The 25968-nt window shown below is 40.9% G+C and overlaps 1 protein-coding gene across 1 annotated transcript in view; it reads right to left on the bottom strand.

Moving 5' to 3' along the window:
* Positions 1 to 25968, bottom strand: part of LOC117334827 (collagen alpha-1(II) chain-like) — a 101647-nt gene that overhangs the window by 60847 nt on the left and 14832 nt on the right. Inside the window, exon 2 of the mRNA XM_033894645.1 lies at positions 46 to 106. Coding sequence (XP_033750536.1) covers positions 46 to 106 — 61 coding nt within the window. The remainder of the gene's footprint in view (positions 1 to 45; positions 107 to 25968) is intronic.

The raw sequence follows: 25968 nt of genomic DNA on the forward strand, positions 1-25968 counted from the left end.
AAACTTTGACATGAGGATGATCAGTAGGGTATTATATATACTCACCCTTGTTCTTGACATTACAGTGATCATACAAAGCCGTACAGTATTCTACGAAGTCGGCACTCTGCAAAACAAGAAGGAAAAACTGTAGACATGACAGCATCTAACCATAAATCATTACATAACTACACTCAAAGGTCAATTCAGATATAATCGAGTAAAATATCATCACAGTTTCTAAGCAAAGCTTAGCTGTAGTGTAAGTGTGGTGTAGTTATATATACACAGTCACTGTAAGTTGTGTAAGTGTGGTGTAGTTATATATACACGTCACTGTAAGTTGTGTAAGTGTCGGTGTAGTTATATATACACATCACTGTAAGTTGTGTAAGTGTCGTGTGTAGTTATATATACACCTTACTGTAAGTTGTGTAAGTGTGGTGTAGTTATATATACACGTCACTGTAAGTTGTGTAAGTGTCGTGTGTAGTTATATATACACATCACTGTAAGTTGTGTAAGTGTGGTCTAGTTATATATACACATCACTGTAAGTTGTGTAAGTGTGGTGTGTAGTTATATATACACGTCACTGTAAGTTGTGTAAGTGTGATGTAGTTATATATACACATCACTGTAAGTTGTGTAAGTGTCGTGTGTAGTTATATATACACATTACTGTAAGTTGTGTAAGTGTGGTGTAGTTATATATACACGTCACTGTAAGTTGTGTAAGTGTCGTGTAATTATATATACACATCATTGTTAGTTGTGTAAGTGGCGTGTGTAGTTACATATACACGTCACTGTCAGTTGTGTAAGTGTGGTGTAGTTATATATACACGTCACTGTAAGTTGTGTAAGTGTGGTGTGTAGTTATATATACACATCACTGTAAGTTGTGTAAGTGTGGTGTAGTTATATATACACATCACTGTAAGTTGTGTAAGTGTGGTGTAGTTATATATACACGTCACTGTAAGTTGTGTAAGTGTCGTGTGTAGTTATATATGTCGTGTGTAGTTATATATACACGTCACAGTAAGTTGTGTAAGTGTGGTGTAGTTATATATACACATCACTGTAAGTTGTGTAAGTGTCGTGTGTAGTTATATATACACGTCACTGTAAGTTGTGTAAGTGTCGTGTGTAGTTATATATACACGTCACTGTAAGTTGTGTAAGTGTGGTGTAGTTATATATACACGTCACTGTAAGTTGTGTAAGTGTGGTGTGTAGTTATATATACACATCACTGTAAGTTGTGTAAGTGTCGTGTAGTTATATATACACGTCACTGTAAGTTGTGTAAGTGTCGTGTGTAGTTATATATACACATCACTGTAAGTTGTGTAAGTGTCGTGTGTAGTTATATATACACGTCACTGTAAGTTGTGTAAGTGTGGTGTGTAGTTATATATACACATCACTGTAAGTTGTGTAAGTGTGGTGTAGTTATATATACACGTCACTGTAAGTTGCGTAAGTGTGGTGTAGTTATATAAACACATCACTGTAAGTTGTGTAAGTGTCGTGTGCAGTTATATATACACATCACTGTAAGTTGTGTAAGTGTCGTGTGTAGTTATATATACACGTCACTGTAAGTTGTGTAAGTGTGGTGTAGTTATATATACACGTCACTGTAAGTTGTGTAAGTGTCGTGTTTAGTTATATATACACATCACTGTAAGTTGTGTAAGTGTGGTGTAGTTATATATACACATCACTGTAAGTTGTGTAAGTGTCGTGTGTAGTTATATATACACGTCACTGTAAGTTGTGTAAGTGTGGTGTGTAGTTATATATACACGTCACTGTAAGTTGTGTAAGTGTGGTGTAGTTATATATACACATCACTGTAAGTTGTGTAAGTGTCGTGTGTAGTTATATATACACGTCACTGTAAGTTGTGTAAGTGTGGTGTAGTTATATATACACGTCACTGTAAGTTGTGTAAGTGTGGTGTGTAGTTATATATACACGTCACTGTAAGTTGTGTAAGTGTGGTGTAGTTATATATACACATCACTGTAAGTTGTGTAAGTGTCGTGTGTAGTTATATATACACATTACTGTAAGTTGTGTAAGTGTGGTGTGTAGTTATATATACACATTACTGTAAGTTGTGTAAGTGTCGTGTGTAGTTATATATACACATTACTGTAAGTTGTGTAAGTGTGGTGTAATTATATATACACATAATTATTTATATCTGGTTTATCCTAACAAAATGACAAATCTTCACCGATGAGTATCATTTACTTGAGAAATCGTTAAAAACAAACAAATAATAAAAGCTGAGAGTACATGTAAGTCGATATATGTTTATGATAAATTATAGTGAGAATAGTTCTTGAAATATCTGTTCTATTATACGTTTCATTAGATTTTGTTAGATTAAAGTCTCCAGAATCATGACTCTTATTCCTGGACACGACCCTCAATCAAATCATTAAGTCACGTGAAATTGTCTTTGTCACCATCAACAAAATGGCGAGGTAAATTGTTACCATCTGATTATAAAGTCACGGAAATAACCCACAGCACGTTCTCGGACATAATATGTCAGCCATATATATTCAATATTCTTTATATAGCTGCAATACTCTCATACGTATGGCATTGTCTATTTCTTATGTTTGCTGGATATTTTATAAAATGGCAATCATGAAATATTAACAGAGTTTAGGTGACAATAGTCGTCAATGATATGTATTCTTGAGAATAAAACGAAGTACTTTAGCATCACTGACGAGTCCAAGAAGAAAGAAACTGCTGTATGATGCAGTTTTAGTAATTTTGACTCTAGAACATCTAACTTTCAAGTTATTTTGAAAGGTGCTAATGCCTTGAGTGAGTTTTGTTCAAATATTTGAGATTACAGGTGGTACAACTAGAAACTGCAGGTGGAAATTCCAGTCCCGATATCTACCATTATCTGGGTATCACGTTTTGATTCAGCTTACCGTTCTTTGTAATTACAGTATTGAAAATTATGAACTTTATTAAATTATGGGAATTTTGCATATTCACATCCAGATTTTGAAATTTCTTTCGCGTATTCAAAGTTTTGGTCGCTTTCTATGATCAACACTTAAAGCGTTTAGTATAACTGACGAATCCTAAAATGACGAAATAGCTATATGATGCAATTTAACACATTTTGGCTCCACCGTACCTAACTGTCGACTTTTTGAAAGGGTACAAACATCTAACGTGTCTTTTGTCCACACTTTGTAAAATATAATTCTGATAAGCTATCGATATTTGTTAAAATTCGTACACGTGACTTAACATTACCGGTCCCCTGATAAAGAAAAGATATCAATCATATTTTGAAAAGTGGGGAAACATAGTGGGAATCCCAGCGTGGGCGACGCACAGATCTTACCTCCTAACACTAGAGAGTGAGCATCACTAACTCACCAGTGACCGACTTTTATATCACACGCGTGCAGAGGTGATTATAAATGATTTGCGACATAAAACGGAAATAATTCTATTCCAACAAATATTGGTTTATGACTTTGAAGAATACCACTGCTACCAGCTTAACGAGAAATTCATGGGAACATTATTTTCTGGGGGGCTATGAATTCATAAAATGGTGCTTCAAGATTATGATAATTGTCCTAGAAAATCTTATGGTAGAGTTGGTTCTGGTGGATCATGAATAATAGGAAAATTTCAGACCTCTACCAGCAGTCTACGTTAATGTTATGTTTGCTAGATTCGCAAAAGATACAGAATACTCACTGGATACGAAAAGATTCCTGAAAACATTGAGTATGGAAAGGTTTCAGAAAGGCTGTTGTAAACACCAGGTAATGGTAAGTTCACACAAGGACTTGGTACCATGATCTATATGTCGGCTTACACAACGGGTAAAGTTATATTGACATCACTATGTCACAGACTGTAAAATGTTACAGCGCTGTTGAATGTCGCCCAAAGGTACGCACTGGTATTCGGTTAGACGTTCAGCGAGAAAGGTGAATTGGTCATGTCAGTTTTTCCAGTAATATTCAGGAGCAAAAGCCCCATGATAGATGGCGTGATCGGCCGAGAGTTCACACCAACGAATAATCAATTTAAACCCCTAATCATCAAAAGAAATTAAAATATTTAGCTTCGATACATAAGGAAAATGCTAGCCTGACATGTACAGGGAGCAAAAGGACGTCCTTTTAGTCTAGAACAATACATTAATGGCTTCATGAAGATATAAAATGGATGTAAGGATGATATACCAAAGTCCATGTGGAGATATATTTTCTTTTATGATTTATAGAGAGGCTTGTCGGCCTCAGATTAAGATGGATGTGTGCATGGAGAAACCAATAAATCATTAAAAAAAAAGCTAACCCGGTGATGGATATTGTTCTTTGTGAAGAACCTGTTTCTGTGACCCAGATCAAGGTAATGACGTTCATATAATACTGTGTTATTAATTTGAAAAAAAAGCAACAAAAAAAGCAACAAAACAACAACAACAAAAAACCCAACAACAACAAATAAACAACAAAACAAAATAGAGGAAAAACAGTAGCATACATATAAAAAAGTACAAAAACAATCACACACGTTTTTATAAGTATCTTACTGCGGTATATTACAATAGTTTTAGATGCAATTTATACATATATAATTGAGGCAGGTTTCTTCACATCCAGTAATTATGAAACATGTATATATACTAAATGGCTAGTCATTGTGTAGCATGAGTTATGGTTAATTTGATATATCGGCATTCCTGTTTTATTTTAAAACCCGATAATTCATCTGGTTAGCGTACAGAATGTTCGAACATTTGGTTTGTTTTGTTTAACGTCCTATTAACAGCCAGGGTCATTTAAGGACGTGCCAGGTTTTGGAGGTGGAGGAAAGCCGGAGTACCCGGAGAAAAACCACCGGCCTACAGTCAGTACCTGGCAACTGCCCCACGTAGGTTTCGAACTCGCAACCCAGAGGTGGAGGGCTAGTGATAAAGTGTCGGGACACCCTAACCACTCGGCTACGGCGGCCCCAATTTTCTTGTTCGAAAAATAATATATGGGATTCTTAGATGTGTATGTCTGTATTAATTGAAAGTTTCGAGGAATACGAACGAATGTTTCTCTCAACAAATTACAGAGTTGAATTCCTGTCACAATATAAACAAATTACGTCATGTTTCCTCCAGATATCATTATTGATTGAACGCCACTACAGTAAAATATTAATGGCTGATGTCCCCCCTCTCGCCTGAAAATGCTTTTAGAATATTTGATGAAAGAATAGATACGATTACCTGAACTATTATAAGGCATATTAGTGTCTGTTCAAATTTGAGGTCCCATCTGGTTTCGATGTCCAAAATCAATTTCGGATAGACATACTGTTCAATTGTTATTCAATGTCCCAAGACAGAACAGTATTTATTGAAGGAACAATTAGTTTCATCCGTTTACAATTCATATATGTTTTATTATATAAATACTGGTCAATATTGACATTTTATTGCTGGTTGTTTGCGGACGGGTATTAACACAACAATAACAACAGTCAAATAGAGAATGGAAGAAAACAAATATAACCAGGTGTTACAAAGGGGAATACTTACGCAATCATTACCATTGTGTAAGCATGGCAATTCCTAAGCAGTATCCAAGTCACTAAATACATTGCATGTAATTCAGAGCCGTTTTGAAAACACATCAATCTAATGCATAAAATTCTGCACTCGTCGGGAATAAATTTGTTCTGTGTGTCAAAATTATATTTACTTTGTTGAATACGTAAAAATGTCGATGTTGGATATGGTGTTCATTTCACTCCTGTTAGCTTTAGTGATTGTAAAGCTGGCGTCTTTTAAGCTTTAGTGATTGTAAAGCTTGCATGTGTCTTTTAAGATTTAGTGATTGTAAAGCTTGCGTCTTTTAAGATTTAGTGATTGTAAAGCTTGCGTCTTTTAAGATTTAGTGATTGTTAAGCTTGCGTCTTTTAAGATTTAGTGATTGTAAAGCTTGCGTCTTTTAAGATTTAGTGATTGTAAAGCTTGCGTCTTTAAAGATTTAGTGATTGTAAAGCTTGCGTCTTTTAAGATTTAGTGATTGTTAAGCTTGCGTCTTTTAAGATTTAGTGATTGTAAAGCTTGCGTCTTTTAAGATTTAGTGATTGTTAAGCTTGCGTCTTTTAAGATTTAGTGATTGTAAAGCTTGCGTCTTTAAAGATTTAGTGATTGTAAAGCTTGCGTCTTTTAAGATTTAGTGATTGTAAAGCTTGCGTCTTTTAAGATTTAGTGATTGTAAAGCTTGCGTCTTTTAAGATTTAGTGATTGTAAAGCTTGCGTCTTTTAAGATTTAGTGATTGTAAAGCTTGCGTCTTTTAAGATTTAGTGATTGTAAAGCTTGCGTCTTTTAAGATTTAGTGATTGTAAAGCTTGCGTCTTTTAAGATTTAGTGATTGTAAAGCTTGCGTCTTTTAAGATTTAGTGATTGTAAAGCTTGCGTCTTTTAAGATTTAGTTCTTGTAAAGCTTGTGTCTTTTAAGATTTAGTGATTGTTAAGCTTGCGTCTTTTAAGATTTAGTTCTTGTAAAGCTTGTGTCTTTTAAGATTTAGTGATTGTTAAGCTTGCGTCTTTTAAGATTTAGTGATTGTAAAGCTTGCGTCTTTTAAGATTTAGTGATTGTAAAGCTTGCGTCTTTTAAGATTTAGTGATTGTAAAGCTTGCGTCTTTCAAGCTTTAGTGTTTGTTAAGCTATTGTCTTTCAAGCTTTAGTGTTTGTTAAGCTATTGTCTTTCAAACTTTAGTGATTGTTAAGCTTGTGTCTTTAATATTATTAAAAAAAAAACGATAGTGAAGTAAATACCATGTTCAACGACCATGAGTCAAGTGACTTGTTTCTACCACAATAATTTGAGTCAGCATCGGCGGATGTGTGCCTTGTTTGAAAACAAATCAAAACAAACCCTACATCAGTATTCAAACGATCACGCAAATCAGACAAAATCAAACAAATAACGACTAACAAAATAGGTCAACGGTTGGTTGGAGGAAGTTAATCTTTGACAAAAAAAAGAAATGAAAAAATGAAACACAATTATTTGTTACAAATTCCATCTATATTTACTGGCCTGACATGGAGTTCATTGTCACAAACCATCTAGGTGTCCAAGATTTGACTGTCGCCAAAACTTATATATAAATGCTCTCTCAGGGGATTCTGCCATGTGATTAAAGTGCACTTGGTATGTGTAAGCTGGTGTCACCGAGATAGAAATTACTAGTGGGGTGACACCTAAAGGAGTGTCACAGAAAGAATGAAGTGTAGTTAGGGAAGATAACTCTGGATGAGCACGAAAGACAGAAAAAAATAAATGCTGAGGGTGATACAGAAATGTCCGTCTTGAGTTCAGAGGTTCCATGCACGAGTCCTGGTTTACATCAAAATCATTCAATGATTTACAAAAATGTACCATTTTGCATCCAAATCCATTGTCTAAACTTCGACCAATCGGAAGCCTTGGCAATGATACCCATGCAATGGAATTTGCAGTCCCCTAATACCAATATATACCATATACCAATGGTAATCGAAATCAAAGAATATCTAAATTTTCACCAGGCAGAGGCAAATAAGTCTGCGGCGGCCATCTTGGCTGACCGATCGGAAAATAAAAGATCAGTTGCAAACCCCATGACCTTGAAGAATATTTGTGTCATTTTTTTAAGTGGGACACTAAATTGATTATTGGTTATCTTATAACACTGGTAACCCCAAAAACCTTTATTTCCTTTCCTTTAGCATAAATACCTTCACTTGCTCTTAATTTCCTCACTTTCACTTAATTTTCTCACCTGCACTTAATTTATTCGCGCGACATTTAAAACTCTCAAATACGTTTAAATATTAATACTGGCGCGAGGAAATTGAAGGTTTGGGGGTTACCACTGTAATAATTTTCATAATTCTTCAGTTTTCTGGAATATGACACATTAATTGATTATGAGACATCAATTGGCATCTATGCAAGCATACGTTAGGGTCTCTCGTGTGTTGTTGTTCAGTGAGGTAGTCACCCACTACTATAAGGAGACCCAGCCTCAAAACGATCCTGATTGCAATATATACACATGGTGATAAAACAACCAAACAATCAACCCTAAGATCATCTTAGTAACAGATGTACTCGCGGTATTCTAATCGATAAATAATTACATATAGGATCAAAGATAAAAACAAATGTCATGCATATCATTATGATGTCAAAATCAGGGCTTCTAGGGACCAAAGAACAAAATCAAAAATAGATTGTGGGTTTTTCCCGTTTGGGCAGAAGATTTAATAGGAAGGTGAATGCATCCGGGCCTACTGATTGGATATTTAGGTGACTGGTGACGTAACATCCGCCACCTCTCGATAAAATACGACCCTTTTTCAAAACCCTATTGTGGCCGTTCTATGAAAGATATAGAAAAACTAAAGATACGCTTTTCTTCAGAACTATCTCTTCTTGTTATGTTTGGAGTTTCAAATTTTTGGATTGAATCGCTGATTTTTAAGGACGGTTAAACAGAAGCTACCGGTCAATGTGACGATTTTGGCATGTTTGACCCAAAATATCTCATAAATACGAATTTCCACAGGGATACCAGATACAGCCAGACCTAGATCGAGCCGAGTTTTACAATGGTTCAAAACCCTATCAAAATTGTATGTGTCATTTTTTCCACCCCCAAATCGCTACAATAGCCGGCAAAAATCGCGAATTAGCTCATACTATCATTACGTTCCGTTAAACTTGTGTCTTTTAAGATTTAGTGATTGTAAAGCTTGCGTCTTTTAAGATTTAGTGATTGTAAAGCTTGCATCTTTTAAGCTTTAGTGATTGTTAAACTTGTGTCTTTTAAGCTTTAGTGATTGTTAAACTTGTGTCTTTTAAGATTTAGTGATTGTAAAGCTTGCGTCTTTTAAGCTTTAGTGATTGTTAAACTTGTGTCTTTTAAGCTTTAGTGATTGTAAAGATTGTGTCTTTTAAGATTTAGTGATTGTAAAGATTGTGTCTTTTAAGCTTTAGTGATTGTAAAGATTGTGTCTTTTAAGATTTAGTGATTGTTAAACTTGTGTCTTTTAAGCTTTAGTGATTGTAAAGATTGTGTCTTTTAAGATTTAGTGATTGTAAAGATTGTGTCTTTTAAGATTTAGTGATTGTAAAGCTTGCGTCTTTTAAGATTTAGTGATTGTAAAGCTTGCGTCTTTCGAGCTTTAGTGATTGTAAAACTTGTGTCTTTAATATTATTAAAAAAAAAACGATAGTGAAGTAAATACCATGTTCAACAACCATGAGTCATGTGACTTGTTTCTACCACAATAATTTGAGTCAGCATCGGCGGATGTGTGCCTTGTTTGAAAACAAATCAAAACAAACCCTACATCAGTATTCAAACGATCACGCAAATCAGACAAAATCAAACAAATCTCGACTAACAAAATAGATCAACGGTTGGTTGGAGGAAGTTAATCTTTGAAAAAAAAAATGAAAAAATGAAACACAATTATTTGTTACAAATTCCATCTATATTTACCGGCCTGACATGGAGTTCGTTGTCACAAACCATCTACATAGTGTAGGTGTCCAAGATTTGACTGCCGCCAATACTTATATATAAATGCTCTCTCAGGGGATTCTGCCATGTGATTAAAGTGCACTTGGTATGTGTAAGCTGGTGTCACCGAGATAGAAATTATTTTATAGAAATATTCTGTAAACTACAGAAGCGTTTAAACACGTCATTATTAATTAAGTTATTACATATCTCGATAAACACGTCATCATTAATTAATTCATTAAATATGTCGATAAACACTTCATCATTAATTAAGTCATTACATATCTCGATAAACACGTCATCATTAATTAAGTCATTACATATCTCGATAAACACGTCATCATTATTTAAGTCATTACATATCTCGATATACACGTCATCATTAATTAAGTCATTACATATCTCGATAAACACGTCATCATTAATTAAGTCATTACATATCTCGATAAACACGTCATCATTAATTAAGTCATCAAATATCTCGATAAACACGTCATCATTAATTAAGTCATTACATATCTCGATATACTCGTCATCATTAATTAAGTCATTACATATCTCGATAAACACGTCATCATTCTGTAAGTCATTACATATCTCGATAAACACGTCATCATTAATTAAGTCATTACATATCTCGATAAACACGTCATCATTAATTAAGTCATTACATATCTCGATAAACACGTCATCATTCTGTAAGTCATTACATATCTCGATAAACACGTCATCATTCTGTAAGTCATTACATATCTCGATAAACACGTCATCATTAATTAAGTCATTACATATCTCGATAAACACGTCATCATTAATTAAGTCATTACATATCTCGATATACACGTCATCATTAATTAAGTCATTACATATCTCGATAAACACGTCATCATTAATTAAGTCATCAAATATCTCGATAAACACGTCATCATTAATTAAGTCATTACATATCTCGATAAACACGTCATCATTAATTAAGTCATTAAATATCTCGATAACACGTCATCATTAATTAAGTCATTACATAACTCGATAAACACGTCATCATTAATTAAGTCATTACATATCTCGATAAACACGTCATCATTAATTAAGTCATTACATATCTCGATAAACACGTCATCATTCTGTAAGTCATTACATATCTCGATAAACACGTCATCACTAATCAAGTCATTACATATCTCGATAAGCAATAATGCGTCATTTTGTCTATCAGTTAATGAAACGGTCTAGGTCACGTGACCAAACCCGTGCCTGTTGTAATCCGTTCAATCTGGCGGAAGTGATAGACATATCAACTTCAGCCGCAAGTAGGTCTGAATTTGACGCCATAGATAAGGTAAAATACCCGGATGTCAAGGCCGATCTGTCTAGATGTACGGCTAGTGGTAATTAGATCGTAACCATGCTGATAGACAGCGAAGGCCGACAATGGTTTAGGAGAATTGTGGGCGGAGAAAATATATTCAAGAAAACTAGTTATCTTAAATTGAATTCGAACATATCATTATTAAGTATAGCTTGATTTGGCACAAAAGCGTTGATTTGATTCATAATTAGTGATTAGAACACCCACTCAATATTGCAGGTACTAATATTGATTTTTTTTTTTAAATATCTTTACAAGTATTTATAATGACAATGTAAAATGAAAATTACTACTTTCTATTGATGAAATCGTGTCATTTATTTTTTTATATTCTGCCATGCGCAAATCATTTTCAATCGTTTTAATCATCTCGGGCAATATTGATAACATAGTCCAGATATTGTTTTGAAGGTAGCTGAAGCTATCTCACACAATTAATGTCATTGCGGGGCTTTCGGCGAAGATAATTAAAAGAATTCACTCACTTGGCAAGGTAATTAAACACCATGTAACAAATGTACTGGCGAATTTGGTAATAAATATCCGAAACCCGTGCTCACGCCTGACATCTAGATCAGATGTAACGTTTCATTACAAAATGCATTATAATCATCTCCTACGGCCAAACCACCAAACCGACCAGGACATTTCAGCACTAAACAAAATTGGCCATATCCAAGCCTTGTTTCGGGGGAGATTTTTTCTTAAGAGCTATTAAACGAAATGTGAATTGAAATACATGTCAACAAGAAGTATCTTCACTACTAAGTTTAGATAGAAACAATGCCCCCCGGCCAAAATCCATCGATTTCATCATAGGGGAAAATCTCAATTTGTTCTCGAGTATCAAATAAGTGCGATTTCAAATCCTTCCCATCAGAAAAAAGAAAAGCTCATCAGCAAAGTACATTGGTGTCGGAGTTCGTCTTACCTACATATATAGGGACAACTTCATTTTTCTCACAACAGCTAAAGTAACAAGAAATATCTTTAAAAAAGATAAACGGCATAGTTTTAATGCAGGTGGTTATAATGTAAAACTGCTAGTGATTTAAATTAACGATCTAATGCGTTTTAGCACGGATAACAAAATTATATCAGTTTGAATCATTTTTGAATCAGGAATATAATTTTGTTAATGTGTCATTTGAAAAGATTCATCCATTTATTCAGCTTGCATTCAATCTTAACTTTGTTTCGTTTTTAACTGCATATATATGCATCTTGCATTTACCGCTACATTGACCAATCACATACTTCATCTTGACCAGTAACGCCGCCTATCGCGTCATATCCGGGGTTAAAAGAATGCCGAAAATCTAAGCTCATTTCCAGTGTTCAGCCATATATTACGGGAGATCCATATTGGTTTGGATTGAACGTTTAAACAGCTGGTGTTATAACCGGAAATTGTCTTCCTTATTCTAGCCTGTTATGTATCTCACATATATATGTCATCTACCATCAAACCCGTATCCGGAATCTGACAGTTTTATATGTTAGGTGTATTGTATGACGTAATTTGTGTCCGTCCATAACCGGAAGTTGGTTTAAATTTTTAGTTGAGAAGAATAAAAAAAATAAGTTTCACGCAACATGTGTTCTGCAGTTTATAACGAAATACCCAGCTAAGCGATCCCCAACACAACTAGTCGATGAAGGGGCCCGATGAAATAAACATAGGTAATAGATCAGAAAAAAGACGGCCATTGTTAAAACTGAAAGCTACAATACACAATTCAAGGCGACCATTAAGGTGTCGTACATGTACGTATATAGGAATGTTTATTTGGATCGAGCTTCCGAGGAAAAAAACATGGATGATCCTAACACAAGGACATGAACATATTTTGAATATCAAATTATCAATAACCGTCCCGTTGAGGCACTTTTGTTGTGAACATTTTGTACGAACCTTTGTACAGCCAGTTAACAGTCTTACTCGCCAAGATCATGATTTCCCAAGCGCGGGTCGAGGACACTAAATATTTGAAGCTGTAGTCGTATAACGACAGGATCGAGGTTGTACGTCCAGTAACGCCCCCTGGGGACGAGACATAGCAGGAGCGATAGAGATGTGTCCAGTAGCATTAAAAGCAGATTTCACTGATGTCTACAGCTCAATAATATGGATATATCGATAAAGAGTAAAGCTTTATCCTGCTGACCACTGTGAAAAGGACAATGAGTTATTATAATAACGCGAAACAGATGAAGGTGAATGTTGCCATGACAACCGACAGCATGAAGCATGGATGTCGCAAACGTTTAATAAATTCAGAGCTGGTCACGATCGCGAGATTTATTTAGTTATTGGGCAAGCTTCCAGGAGACGGGATGATAGCTGTCTCCCTTGATAGGTGCGATAGCTATTCAATAGCGTGTAGGTTCAATTTCCAGTAAAATAAATGACTGCCCCTCCACCATATATATAGACAACTCCTTGTGGAATTCATCATATATGTGTTATATTACGTATAGCTTAAATCGGACTGAGAATAAAACGTTCAGTCGCTATAACTCAAATATAAAAAGGAAGGAGAAGAGCTATATATGAGACGCGGACTTGGAAAATCTATAATTTGGTTTATCACATTTTACTGTTGAAATATAGACGAACATTTGAGGTCATACCGAAAGACTGCCATATTAAATGTCAAATATTGAAGTCTTTCTTTTAATAAATATAGCTACTGGAGTTTCAAAGAATCTTTTAGCTCATGGATTTCACATGATAAGTTGTTTATAAAATGGAGAGAGAGACAAAAGGAAATTTCCTTTCACTGGGATGTTTCATTTCAACTAGAAATAGTGAGACAAAACCTATTCACATGTTAGACAGGTGTAATCGTATTTAATCTAGTGTGGCAGACCCCTAAACCCCCATTCCTAGTTTGGCGGCAACTGAAACCCTCATTCCTAGTTTGTCGGACAACTGAAACCCCCATTCCTAGTTTGGCGGCAACTGAAACCCTCATTCCTAGTTTGTCGGACAACTGAAACCCCATTCCTAGTTTGTCGGACAACTGAAACCCCGATTCCTAGTTTGCCGGACAACTGAAACCCCCATTCCTAGTTTGTCGGACAACTGAAACCCCGATTCCTAGTTTGTCGGACAACTGAAACCCCGATTCCTAGTTTAGCGGACAACTAAAACCCCCATTCCTAGTTTGTCGGACAACTGAAACCCCCATTCCTAGTTTATCGGACGACTAAAACCCCCATTCCTAGTTTATCGGACAACAAAACCCCCATTCCTAGTTTATCGGACAACTAAAAACCCCATTCCTAGTTTGGCGGACAACTAAAACCCCCATTCCTAGTTTGTCGGACAACTGAAACCCCCATTCCTAGTTTGTCGGACAACTGAAACCCCCATTCCTAGTTTATCGGACAACAAAACCCCCATTCCTAGTTTATCGGACAACAAAACCCCCATTCCTAGTTTATCGGACAACAAAACCCCCCCATTACTAGTTTGGCGGACAACTAAAACCCCCATTCCTAGTTTGTCGGACAACTGAAACCCCCATTCCTAGTTTGTCGGACAACTGAAACCCCCATTCCTAGTTTATCGGACAACTAAAACCCCATTCTTAGTTTGGCGGACAACTAAAACCCCTCTTCCTAGTTCGGCAGACCACTCAACCCCCATTCCTAGTTTGACGAAAATCTTCATTCCGATTTTGGCGAACCACTAAAACCCCCCATTAAAAGTTTACGGGACCATTTAAACCCTCCTTTCATAGTTTGGCAAAATTGCATTTAATTAGATCTAATATCTGTTGCTGAAGGCATTATGTAAGCAATACACCCCACATCATTCCTGAAAGCATCAAAGTAAGCACACACAAGTGTTTTAACAGGTTGAATGGAGGATTGATGGAACCTTTGTTTTTTCTCTCAAAATTTCAAAGAAATAACTGGTGGCGCTTAAAGAAGGAGAGGGCCTCGATAAGTTTGAGAACTTGTGCCCAAATCCTATTTGTCACTATAATTATGAACCATTTAAAGGCAAATAAATATGTTTAAACCAAAGAAGTAAAAAAAGGAATAAAGAAGAATATCCGGATGGGAGGTGCTTCTGTTAATAAATAACAATAATGATTAAAACAGTTATCCCAAGACTCATTCTGAGGATGTCAAATTTGTCAGCCATCATAGCAGCTAGTCACACGAGAACAGATAAAGCCTTAGAGTGACAAACTGAGTTATCGCCCTTATAAGCACGTGCTGATAAGTATATCGTATGTCATTGTTTATCTAATTAAATACGGTTTGTGAATTATCAAGTGAATGCTACACGGAAGTAATATAACAGCATTCTGAAACACTTGCTACATACGCAAGTTATACAAGGCTATATACATTGTTTTGTATTCAAATGAACAAAAAAAAAAAAAAAAAAAACTGCTGGAGTCCTTGAAGCTACAAACATCATATCAATAAAGTAGAAAATATGTTCTAATGCAAGGAAGACTTAAACTGTTGTACATTTGTTTGTATAACTTTTTGTGAATTTCACTAATGTGTAAACCTCAGTTTATTACAACCATATTTCGAATATTGGCGGCGTGCGCGAAATATTACAAAGGAGATATTATTGATAAAATAAACATAGATTTGTAAGGATAGAAACTAGTAAACAATGCATACATTTATTTTGAAATCTGTACTTATTGTACTTGAACATTTTCGAAAAGTGCTGGTTATCCGTGTAAAGTATCTCTTCCGATACCTTGTCTTCATAACGCCTGTATTAGGTGAAAGAATCGCAGTGTGTTTGAAATCTTAGTTTGGTTTATTTTGTTTAACGTCCTATAACAAAGCCAGGGTCATTTAAGGACGTGCCAGGTTTTAGAGGTTGAGTAAAGCCGGACTACCCGGAGAAAAAACACCGGCCTACGGTCAGTACCTGACAACTGTCCCACGTAGGTTTCGGACTCGTAACCCAGAGGTGGAGGGCTAGTGATTATGTTGCCACTGATAATGTAATAGTTCTTTTTAAAATTGAATCATTCCTTTCATTGCTTTGACATAGCGATGACTACTCATATCGGTCAGCTTGAACTGGGAATTTTTGTTTTAACCCATTACTGTTTTTAAGTCTTCATATTCGTCCGTTTTATAATCCGTGGTTCATAAGTAGCTCTGCAACGATGTAACGACGTTTTCCATTGGTTAAAGACACTAACCAAGCATTTCTTTAGTCACCAATCGTGTTACGATATTTGCCATTGGTCGAAAATAATGTAACGATCCTTGTCATTAGTCGAAAATAATGTAACAAGACATCGTTTTATGAAATAACAATTATGTTACGATGCATTTTATTGGTTAACAATTATGCAACGAAGCTTTTGATTGGCCAATATTAATGAGTCATTGGACTACAGACTAAGTAATTAAATCACGGACAGGGAGCCTTTGCTTGTTGGAGCAGAAAAGATATAATCACCATACATTTTAGATCGTATGCATTCGTTATTTATTATTTACATCTTCTTTGGTATTTCATCACATAACAATTCATGTTGATTAGATTCCCGCCATTTTTTTCGAGTGAAATGAAGATAAACCTAGCACAATCGTAAATGTAGGACAATGGACTATTTTGTGTGTTAAATGTTATCAAAGAAACATGAAATAATATAGAGTCGTTTGACCTTGGATAAAGCCGTTATTCTCGAATTTATCATTTTTTTTCCGTATTTTACATTTTAATGCATATCATCAATCGGATACAATGTGAACCAATGTTGTTTGTCTTTGACATAATTGCTCGCCAGATAGCTCGCCCAAGTGCAAAGGAAATCTCGCCGTGAAACCATTTGTAAATGGGAGAGAGTCGAGAGCTACAGAAACACAGATGTTTATCAAACAAACAATGATGTAACCATCACTTTGTTCAAATTATAGATATGACATCAAATTTTATGAAAATTAAAATGATAAAAATGTCTTTTTTATACTGATATTGCCGATTGTCAATGAAGAGTATTAATGAGAGTAGTATAACGCAATATCACAGAGTATCTGGGGAATAATCTCCTACACATTGGATGTGATCGTGTGTCGACGAATTAGTCTGGGTCACATTTACACCGAGAATGGAGGAAGCTGTGTGTTAAAAGTCTACTAGATCCACTATGGTTCTATTGTGGGATTTTGTTCAATATCCTAAAGTAACAAAATCAGTATAAGTGTACGTGATGGAATAAGGAACGTGTAGCTTTGAAACTCTGAGTAGTAGGGAAGTTGGGTTACCACTACCCCTCCCCCTCCGTCCCTCTCGCGAAACGAAATTTAAACGATGACATCACAGCGCGGGAAACCATATTGATGAATTTGTTTTCCCGCGCTGTGACGTCATCTTGAGAGACGGGCGGAGACGGGGCATTACTTCTATGTTTTAATTTTACTATTAAAGTAACACATTTAAAGTACTCTGTTATATTAAGGGATGGACATTCGCGTTCATTCTTGTTTATTTTACTTTTACAGAAAAATAATTTAATCTTTTAATTTGTAACAAGCATTTTCATTGGCAAAGAAATTGGTGTTATAGGCCCATAACAGTCCAAAATAACGTCGCCGTTTATTGCATCGTTTTTAATTGGCTTATGGAGCAGCGTCATGGTTTGTAAGAGAAAAGAGTCTTATCAATAAAGTGAAGGTTTGAAGGGTACAGATTGAAGTATAAACATTAACATATTTCTTTATGATATGGAGGTGTAAGACATACACACAAGAAATAGATAAATAATAAAAAAAAAATTAAAAAAAAAAAAAAAAATAAATAAATGAAAATAAATAAACGGAGTGCACTTTGATAAACCATGAAGCTGTTTATGATGAGAGCACGAACAATGAAGTACTTTGTGTTATAACTTCATCACATAAGAAATATATTCAAGTTAATCCCTAATGAAATAACATAATTATCTTAAGTGAGTAAAAACCTATAATAGTGTAGCAACATTTACGTCAGTATTCTATAGAAAGCATTGCCTGCTATAGTTTACCAAACTTTGCCAGCATATTTTGCAGAACATGACATAAATGTTTTTAGAAGACATCTACGAAGTCTTTGATAACAATCTCAAGTCAGATCTCGGTCCTTACGTCTGAGGAAATCTATCTCGATGAAATATACATGTATCCATGGAAACGGGACATATGGTTAACGTTTTGTATGTAGACGTTTCTCAAACTCGTCACCAATCTCAATCAGTATTTGTTTGCCCTAAGTAACATTCGCCTTAGTATACATCTCAAAGGCTTCCATTTGAATAATGGGGTATCGTTATTTGCCACCATTAAAGATGATTGGGGACTTTACGAGAGCAACAATGTAATTATAACATACAACTATATAGTTGCATTAGAGATAACTTTGGTATATGATCTCCATGGATTCTGGGGACATCGAGGTATCTACAGAGATGAATATATGAGACCAGAAAGCATTTAAGGAGAGACTGATTCATTGCAACCTTAATTTAAATTTGTATCCTCGTCAGGACATTCCGATTGTACAACGGCAAAGACACCCGAGGTGTACCGATATCTCATTTGGGCAAAAGTGTCAGATACGCGAGGCTGATGATCAGAAATAGGAACTTTATTAAGCCTTGTTATCTTCCGGAAAGTCAGTCAACGGTTAACAGGTTTAAGTAAAATGAATGTCAATTAAAAATGATAGCAGTTCAATCGAAAAACACAAAAACATTATACTTGTACGGTATAACATATATCTGTACCAAGTATTACATGCAAATATTTATTGTATTTCAAAGTCTGGCAAAAAACAAGGACGATTATCTTTCACGTCTTTGTCATTTGAAGGAATATACAATGTATATAGAAACTTACAAATAAATACATCAATCTATATACAATCACGCTCCTACCACAATAGATGGCTATGATTCAACTCCATAGGCTTGAAATAGTCATTACAACTGTAGAATAACATTAAGTTTATATCACATGGAGTGATGCGTTTTGATTGGCTGACGTGGACTATTTGTTTTCATCTCGCGATTAAATGCGTTTTGATTGGCTAACGCTTTAAGGCCGTCTCACGAGGTGGTCGGTGTAGAAACAGGTCACATAAATTGCATTAGCAAAACATCGAATTTGCCTGTAGCAGTTCTATAACTTAGGTTAGAGCTTACTAATCCTAGCAGTTATGTAACTGAATTTAGAACAGGTTAAGCCTAGCGGTTATACAACTGAGGTTAGAACGGGTTAAACATAGTAGTTACATAACTGAAGCTAAAATGAGTTAACCCTAGCGGTTATACAGCTGAAGTTAGAACGGATTAACCATAACAGTTATATAACTGAGGTTAGAATGGGCTTACCCTAACAGCTATATAACTGAGGTTAGAAGGGTTAACCCTAGCAGTTATATAACTGAGGTTAGAAGGGTTAACCCTAACAGTTATATAACTGAGGTTAGAAGGGTTAACCCTAACAGTTATATAACTGAGGTTAGAAGGGTTAACCCTAGCAGTTATATAACTGAGGTTAGAGGGGTTAACCGGTGTCGTTCCTCGTCCGCTTAGATTGTCCGTTATCAATGTAGTCACCTCACACAGGAGCTTTAAATTTCAACCGAGAAGTGCAGAAAGGTTGGACATAAGAAACAGACTTGCACACACGTCACGTGAAGTATTAATGCATCTGTAGTGATCGTGACAATGATAAAAACGTCATACAGTGACGTAAGTTCTCCTCCTCGAGACTCACGGCGCACGTAATGAAATATATCCTCCACATCCTGTCATTCTAAAAAAAATACTACATCGTTTTTAAATGCCAAGGGAGTCCTAAATACTCGAATTAATGGTTATGTGATCTTTGGTATGTGTGACGTAAGAAGACTTAAAGACTGAGTCTTACTAAAATTAGAAACGGTAAAGAAACGAAACAGAAAATGTAAAATGTTTTCTTAAAACATAGTATTGGAGGATATTTCTTTTTTAAATACACAATGAAACATTAACCTTATACTGAAATTAAGAAATATCCCATTTCATTTCAACGCAACGGTAGACTTTCATGGGGGGAAATGCTATTCCCAGTTTTAGACCATCAATTCTTTCACAGTTATTTAAGAGTGGAGCATATAATTAATTATTGTATCTGCAACGAAAGAAACTGTTGGAAGTATAAAGAGGGAAGAGAAAGGATAAGTTCGGGAGAGGGGAGTGACGGAAGGAGGGGGTGAGGGAGGGAAGGGATGATGAGGTGGTTAGTACAGGAGGGAGTGAGGGAGTGAGGAAGGGAAGGGAGGATGGGTGTTAGTACAGGAGGGAGTGAGGGAGTGAGGGAGGGAAGGGAGGATGGGGTGGTTAGAACAGGAGGGAGTGAGGTAGGGAGGGAAGGAAGGGAGGATGGGGTGGTTAGTACAGGAGGGATTGAGGATGTGAGGGAGGATGGGGTGGTTAGTACAGGAGGGAGTGAGGGAGGGAGGGAAGGAAGGATGGGGTGGTTAGTACAGGAGGGAGTGAGGGAGGGAGGGAGGATGGGGTGGTTAGTACAGGAGGTAGTGAGGGAGGGAAGGGAGGATGGGGTGGTTAGTACAGGAGGTAGGGAGGGAGGGAAGGGAGGATGGGGTGGTTAGTACAGGAGGTAGTGAGGGAGGGAAGGGAGGATGGGGTGGTTAGTACAGGAGGTAGTGAGGGAGGGAAGGGAGGATGGGGTGGTTAGTACAGGAGGGAGTGAGGGAGGGAAGGGAGGATGGGGTGGTTAGTACAGGAGGGAGTGAGTGAGTGAGGGAGGGAAGGGAGGATGGGGGGGTTAGTACAGGAGGGAGTGAGGGAGGGAGGGAAGGGAGGGATGAGGGGGAGGATGGAGAGGGTTGACAGGAGGGAGTGAGGGAGGGAAGGGGAGGATGGGGTGGTTAGTACAGGAGGGAGTGAGGGAGTGAGGGAGGGAAGGGAGGATGGGGTGGTTAGTACAGGAGGGGAGTGAGGGAGGGAGGGAAGGGAGGATGGGGTGGTTAGTACAGGAGGGAGTGAGGGAGTGAGGGAGGGAAGGGAGGGAGTGAGGGGGGTTAGTACAGGAGGGAGGGAGGAGGTGGTGTGAGGGAGGGAAGGGAGGAGGGGGTGGGGTGGTTAGAACGGAGGGAGGTGAGGATGTGAGGGAGGAGGGGGAGGGGTGGGTGGTAGTAAGGAGGGATGAGGTGGAGGGAGGGAGGGGGTTGACAGGAGGGAGGAGGACGGAGGGAAGGAAGGCAGGATGGGTAGGGTAGGCAGGAGGGAGTGGAGGGAGGGAGGGAGGGGAGGATGGGGTTGTTAGTACAGGAGGTGAGGGAGGAGGTGAGGGAGGGAGGGAGGATGGGGTGGTTAGTACAGGAGGGAGTGAGGGAGGGAAGGGAGGGATGAGAGGATGGGGTGATTAGTACAGGAGGTAGTGAGGGAGGGAAGGGAGGATGGGGGTGGGTGGTGAGTACAAGGATGGGAGTGAGGGAGTGAGGGAGGGAGGATGGGGTGGTTAGTACAGGAGGGAGTGAGGGAGTGAGGGGAGTGAGGGAGGGGAGGATGGGTGGTGTAGTACAGGATGGGTAGTGAGGGAAGGAAGGGATGGATGGGGTGGTTAGTACAGGAGGGAGTGAGGGAGGGAAGGGAGGGTGGGGTGGTAGGGTAGGGTAGGACAGGAGGGAGGTGAGGGAGGGAAGGGAGGTGGGGGTGGTTAGGTAGAAGGAGGGAGTGAGGGAGTGAGGGAGGGAGGATGGGGTGGTTAGTACAGGAGGGAGTGAGGGAGGGAAGGGAGGGTGGGGTGTTAGTACAGGAGGGAGGGAGGAAGGGAAGGGAGGATGGGTGGTAAGTACAGGAGGGAGTGAGGGAGGGAAGGGTGAATGGGGTGGTTAGTACAGGAGGGAGGTGAGGGAGGCAAGGGAGGGTGGGGTGGTTAGTACAGGAGGGAGTGAGGGAGTGAGGGAGGGAGGATGGCGGGGTTAGTACAGGAGGGAGTGAGGTAGTGTGGTAGTGAGGGAGGGAAGGGAGGGTGGGGTGGTTAGTACATGAGGGAGTGAGGGAGTGAGGGAGGGAAGAGAGGATGGGATGGTTAGTACAGGAGGGAGTGAGGGAGGGAAGGGAAGGATGGGGTGGTTAGTACAGGAGGGAGTGAGGGAGGGAAGGGAGGATGGGATGGTTAGTACAGGAGGGTGTGAGGGAGGGAAGGGAGGGTGGGGTGGTTAGTACAGGAGGGAGTGAGGGAGGGAAGGGAGGATGGGTGGTTAGTACAGGAGGGAGTGAGGGAGGGAGAGAGGAGTGGGATGGTTAGGACAGGAGGGAGTGAGGGAAGGAAGGGAGGGTGGGGTGGTTAGTACAGGAGGGAGTGAGGGAGGGAAGGGGAGGATGGGGTGGTTAGTACAGGAGGGAGTGAGGGAGGGAAGGGAGGATGGGGTGGTTAGTACAGGAGGGAGTGAGGTAGTGAGGGAGGGAAGGAGGATGGGGTGGTTAGTACAGGAGGGGTAGTGAGGGAGGGAAGGGAGGATGGGGTGGTTAGTACAGGAGGGAGTGAGGTAGTGAGGGAGGGAAGGGAGGATGGGGTGGTTAGTACAGGAGGGAGTGAGGGGAGGGAAGGGAGGATGGGGTGGTTAGTACAGGAGGGAGTGAGGGAGGAAGGAGGAAGGAGGTGGGGTGGTTAGTACAGGAGGGAGTGAGGGAGTGAGGGAGGGAGGAGAGGGGTGGTTAGTACAGGAGGGAGTGAGGGAGTGAGGGAGGGAAGGGAGGATGAGGTGTTAGTACAGGAGGGAGTGAGGGAGGGAAGGGAGGATGGGGTGGTTAGTACAGGAGGGAGTGAGTGAGGGCAGGGATGATGGGGTGGTTAGTACAGGAGGGAGTGAGGGAGGAGGGAGGGAAGGGAGGATGAGGTGTTAGTACAGGAGGGAGTGAGGGAGTGAGTGAGGGAGGGAGGGAGGGATGGCGGGTGGTCTAGAAAAGGAGGAGTGAGGTCGGTAGTGAGGGAAGGAAGGGGAGGGTGGGGTGGTTAGTACAGGAGGGATTGAGGATGTGAGGGAGGATGGGGTGGTTAGTACAGGAGGGAGTGAGGTAGTGAGGGAAGGAAGGCAGGATGGAGTGGTTAGTACAGGAGGGAGTGAGGGAGGGAGGGGAGGGGAGGATGGGGTTGTTAGTACAGGAGGGAGTGAGGGAGTGATGGAGGGAAGGGAGGATGGGGTGGTTAGTACAGGAGGGAGTGAGGGAGGGAAGGGAGGGATGAGAGGATGGGGTGGTTAGTACAGGAGGTAGTGAGGGAGGGAAGGGAGGATGGGGTGGTTAGTACAGGAGGGAGTGAGGGAGGGAAGGGAGGATGGGGTGGTTAGTACAGGAGAGAGTGAGGGAGTGAGGGAGTGAGGGAGGGAGGATGGGGTGGTTAGTACAGGAGGTAGTGAGGGAAGGAAGGGATGATGGGGTGGTTAGTACAGGAGGGAGTGAGGGAGGGAAGGGAGAATGGGGTGGTTAGTACAGGAGGGAGTGAGGGAGGGAAGGGAGGGTGGGGTGGTTAGTACAGGAGGGAGTGAGGGAGTGAGGGGAGGAGGAGGATGGGGTGGTTAGTACAGGAGGGAGTGAGGGAGGGAAGGGAGGGTGGGGTGTTAGTACAGGAGGGAGGGAGGGAAGGGAAGGGAGGAGGATGGGGGTGGTAAGTACAGGAGGGAGTGAGGGAGGGAAGGGAAGGATGGGGTGGTTAGTACAGGAGGGGAGTGAGGGAGGCAAGGGAGGGTGGGGTGGTTAGTACAGGAGGGAGTGAGGGAGTGAGGGAGGGAGGATGGCGGGGTTATTGGTTAGTACAGGAGGGAGTGAGGTAGTGTGGTAGTGAGGGAGGGAAGGGAGGGTGGGGTGGTTAGTACATGAGGGAGTGAGGGAGTGAGGGAGGGAAGAGAGGATGGGATGGTTAGTACAGGAGGGAGTGAGGGAGGGAAGGGCGGTGGGGGTGGTTAGTACAGGAGGGAGTGAGGGAGGGAAGGGAGGATGGGATGGTTAGTACAGGAGGGTGTGAGGGAGGGAAGGGAGGGTGGGGTGGTTAGTACAGGAGGGAGTGAGGGAGGGAAGGGAGGATGGGATGGTTAGTACAGGAGGGAGTGAGGGAGGGAAGAGAGGATGGGATGGTTAGTACAGGAGGGAGTGAGGGAAGGAAGGAGGGTGGGGTGGTTAGTACAGGAGGGAGGGAGGAAGGGAAGGGAGGATGGGATGGTTAGTACAAGAGGGAGTGAGGGAGGGGAATGGAGGATGGGGTGGTTAGTACAGGAGGGAGTGAGGGAGGGTGGGGAGGATGGGGTGGTTAGTACAGGAGGGAGTGAGGGAGGGAAGGGAGGATGGGGTGGTTAGTACAGGAGGGAGTGAGGGAGGGTGGGGAGGATGGGGTGGGTTAGTACAGGAGGGAGTGAGGAGGGAAGGGAGGGATGAGAGGATGGGGTGGTTAGTACAGGAGGTAGTGAGGGAGGGAAGGGAGGATGGGGTGGTTAGTACAGGAGGGAGTGAGGGAGTGAAGGGAGGATGGGGTGGTTAGTACAGGAGAGAGTGAGGGAGTGAGGGAGTGAGGGAGTGAGGGAGGGAGGATGGGGTGGTTAGTACAGGAGGGAGTGAGGGAAGGAAGGGAGGATGGGGTGGTTAGTACAGGAGGGAGTGAGGGAGGGAAGGAGGATGGGGTGGTTAGTACAGGAGGGAGGTGAGGGAGGGAAGGGAGGGTGGGGTGGTTAGTACAGGAGCCGATTGAAGGAGTTGAGGGAGGAGGGAGGTAGGATGGGGTGGTTAGTACAGGAGGGAGGGAGTGAGGTGAGGGAAGGGAAGGGAGGGTGGGGTGTTAGTACAGGAGGGAGGGAGGAAGGGAAGGGAGGATGGGGTGGTAAGTACAGGAGGGAGTGAGGGAGGGAAGGGTGAATGGGGTGGTTAGTACAGGAGGGAGTGAGGGAGGCAAGGGAGGGGGGGGTGGTTAGTACAGGAGGGAGTGAGGGAGGGAGGGAGGGAGGGATGGCGGGGGTTAGTACAGGAGGGAGTGAGGTAGTGTGGTAGTGAGGGAGGGAAGGGAGGGTGGGGTGGTTAGTACATGAGGGAGTGAGGGAGTGAGGGAGGGAAGAGAGGATGGGATGGTTAGTACAGGAGGGAGTGAGGGAGGGAAGGGACGGTGGGGTGGTTAGTACAGGAGGAGTGAGGGAGGGAAGGGAGGATGGGATGGTTAGTACAGGAGGGTGTGAGGGGAGGGAAGGGAGGGTGGGGTGGTTAGTACAGGAGGGAGTGAGGAGGGAAGGGAGGATGGGATGGTTAGTACAGGAGGGAGTGAGGGAGGGAAGAGAGGATGGGATGGTTAGTACAGGAGGGAGTGAGGGAAGGAAGGGAGGGTGGGGTGGTTAGTACAGGAGGGAGGGAGGAAGGGAAGGGAGGATGGGATGGTTAGTACAAGAGGGAGTGAGGGAGGGAATGGAGGATGGGGTGGTTAGTACAGGAGGGAGTGAGGAGGGTGGGGAGGATGGGGTGGTTAGTACAGGAGGGAGTGAGGGAGGGAAGGGAGGATTGGGTGGTTAGTACAGGAGGGAGTGAGGGGAGGGTGGGGAGGATGGGGTGGTTAGTACAGGAGGGAGTGAGGGAGGGTGGGGAGGATGGGGTGGTTAGTACAGGAGGGAGTGAGGGAGGGAAGGGAGGATTGGGTGGTTAGTACAGGAGGGAGTGAGGGAGGGAAGGAAGGGAGGATGGGGTGGTTAGTACAGGAGGGACAGAGAGAGTGAGGGAGGGAAGGGAGGATGAGGTGTTAGTACAGGAGGGAGTGAGGGAGCGAGTGAGGGAGGGGAAGGGAGGATGGGGTGGTTAGTACAGGAGGGAAGGGAGGGAGGGAAGGAAGGGAGGATGGGGTGGTTAGTACAGGAGGGAGTGAGGGAGGGAAGGGAGGATGGGGTGGTTAGTACAGGAGGGAGTGAGGGAGGGAAGGGAGGATAAGGTGTTAGTACAGGAGGGAGTGAGAGAGTGAGGTAGGGACGGGAGGATGGGGTGGTTAGTACAGGAGGGAGTGACG

This window comes from Pecten maximus, chromosome 9 (genome assembly GCF_902652985.1).
Source record: "Pecten maximus chromosome 9, xPecMax1.1, whole genome shotgun sequence".
In the NCBI taxonomy this organism is placed as follows: Eukaryota; Metazoa; Mollusca; class Bivalvia; order Pectinida; family Pectinidae; genus Pecten; species Pecten maximus.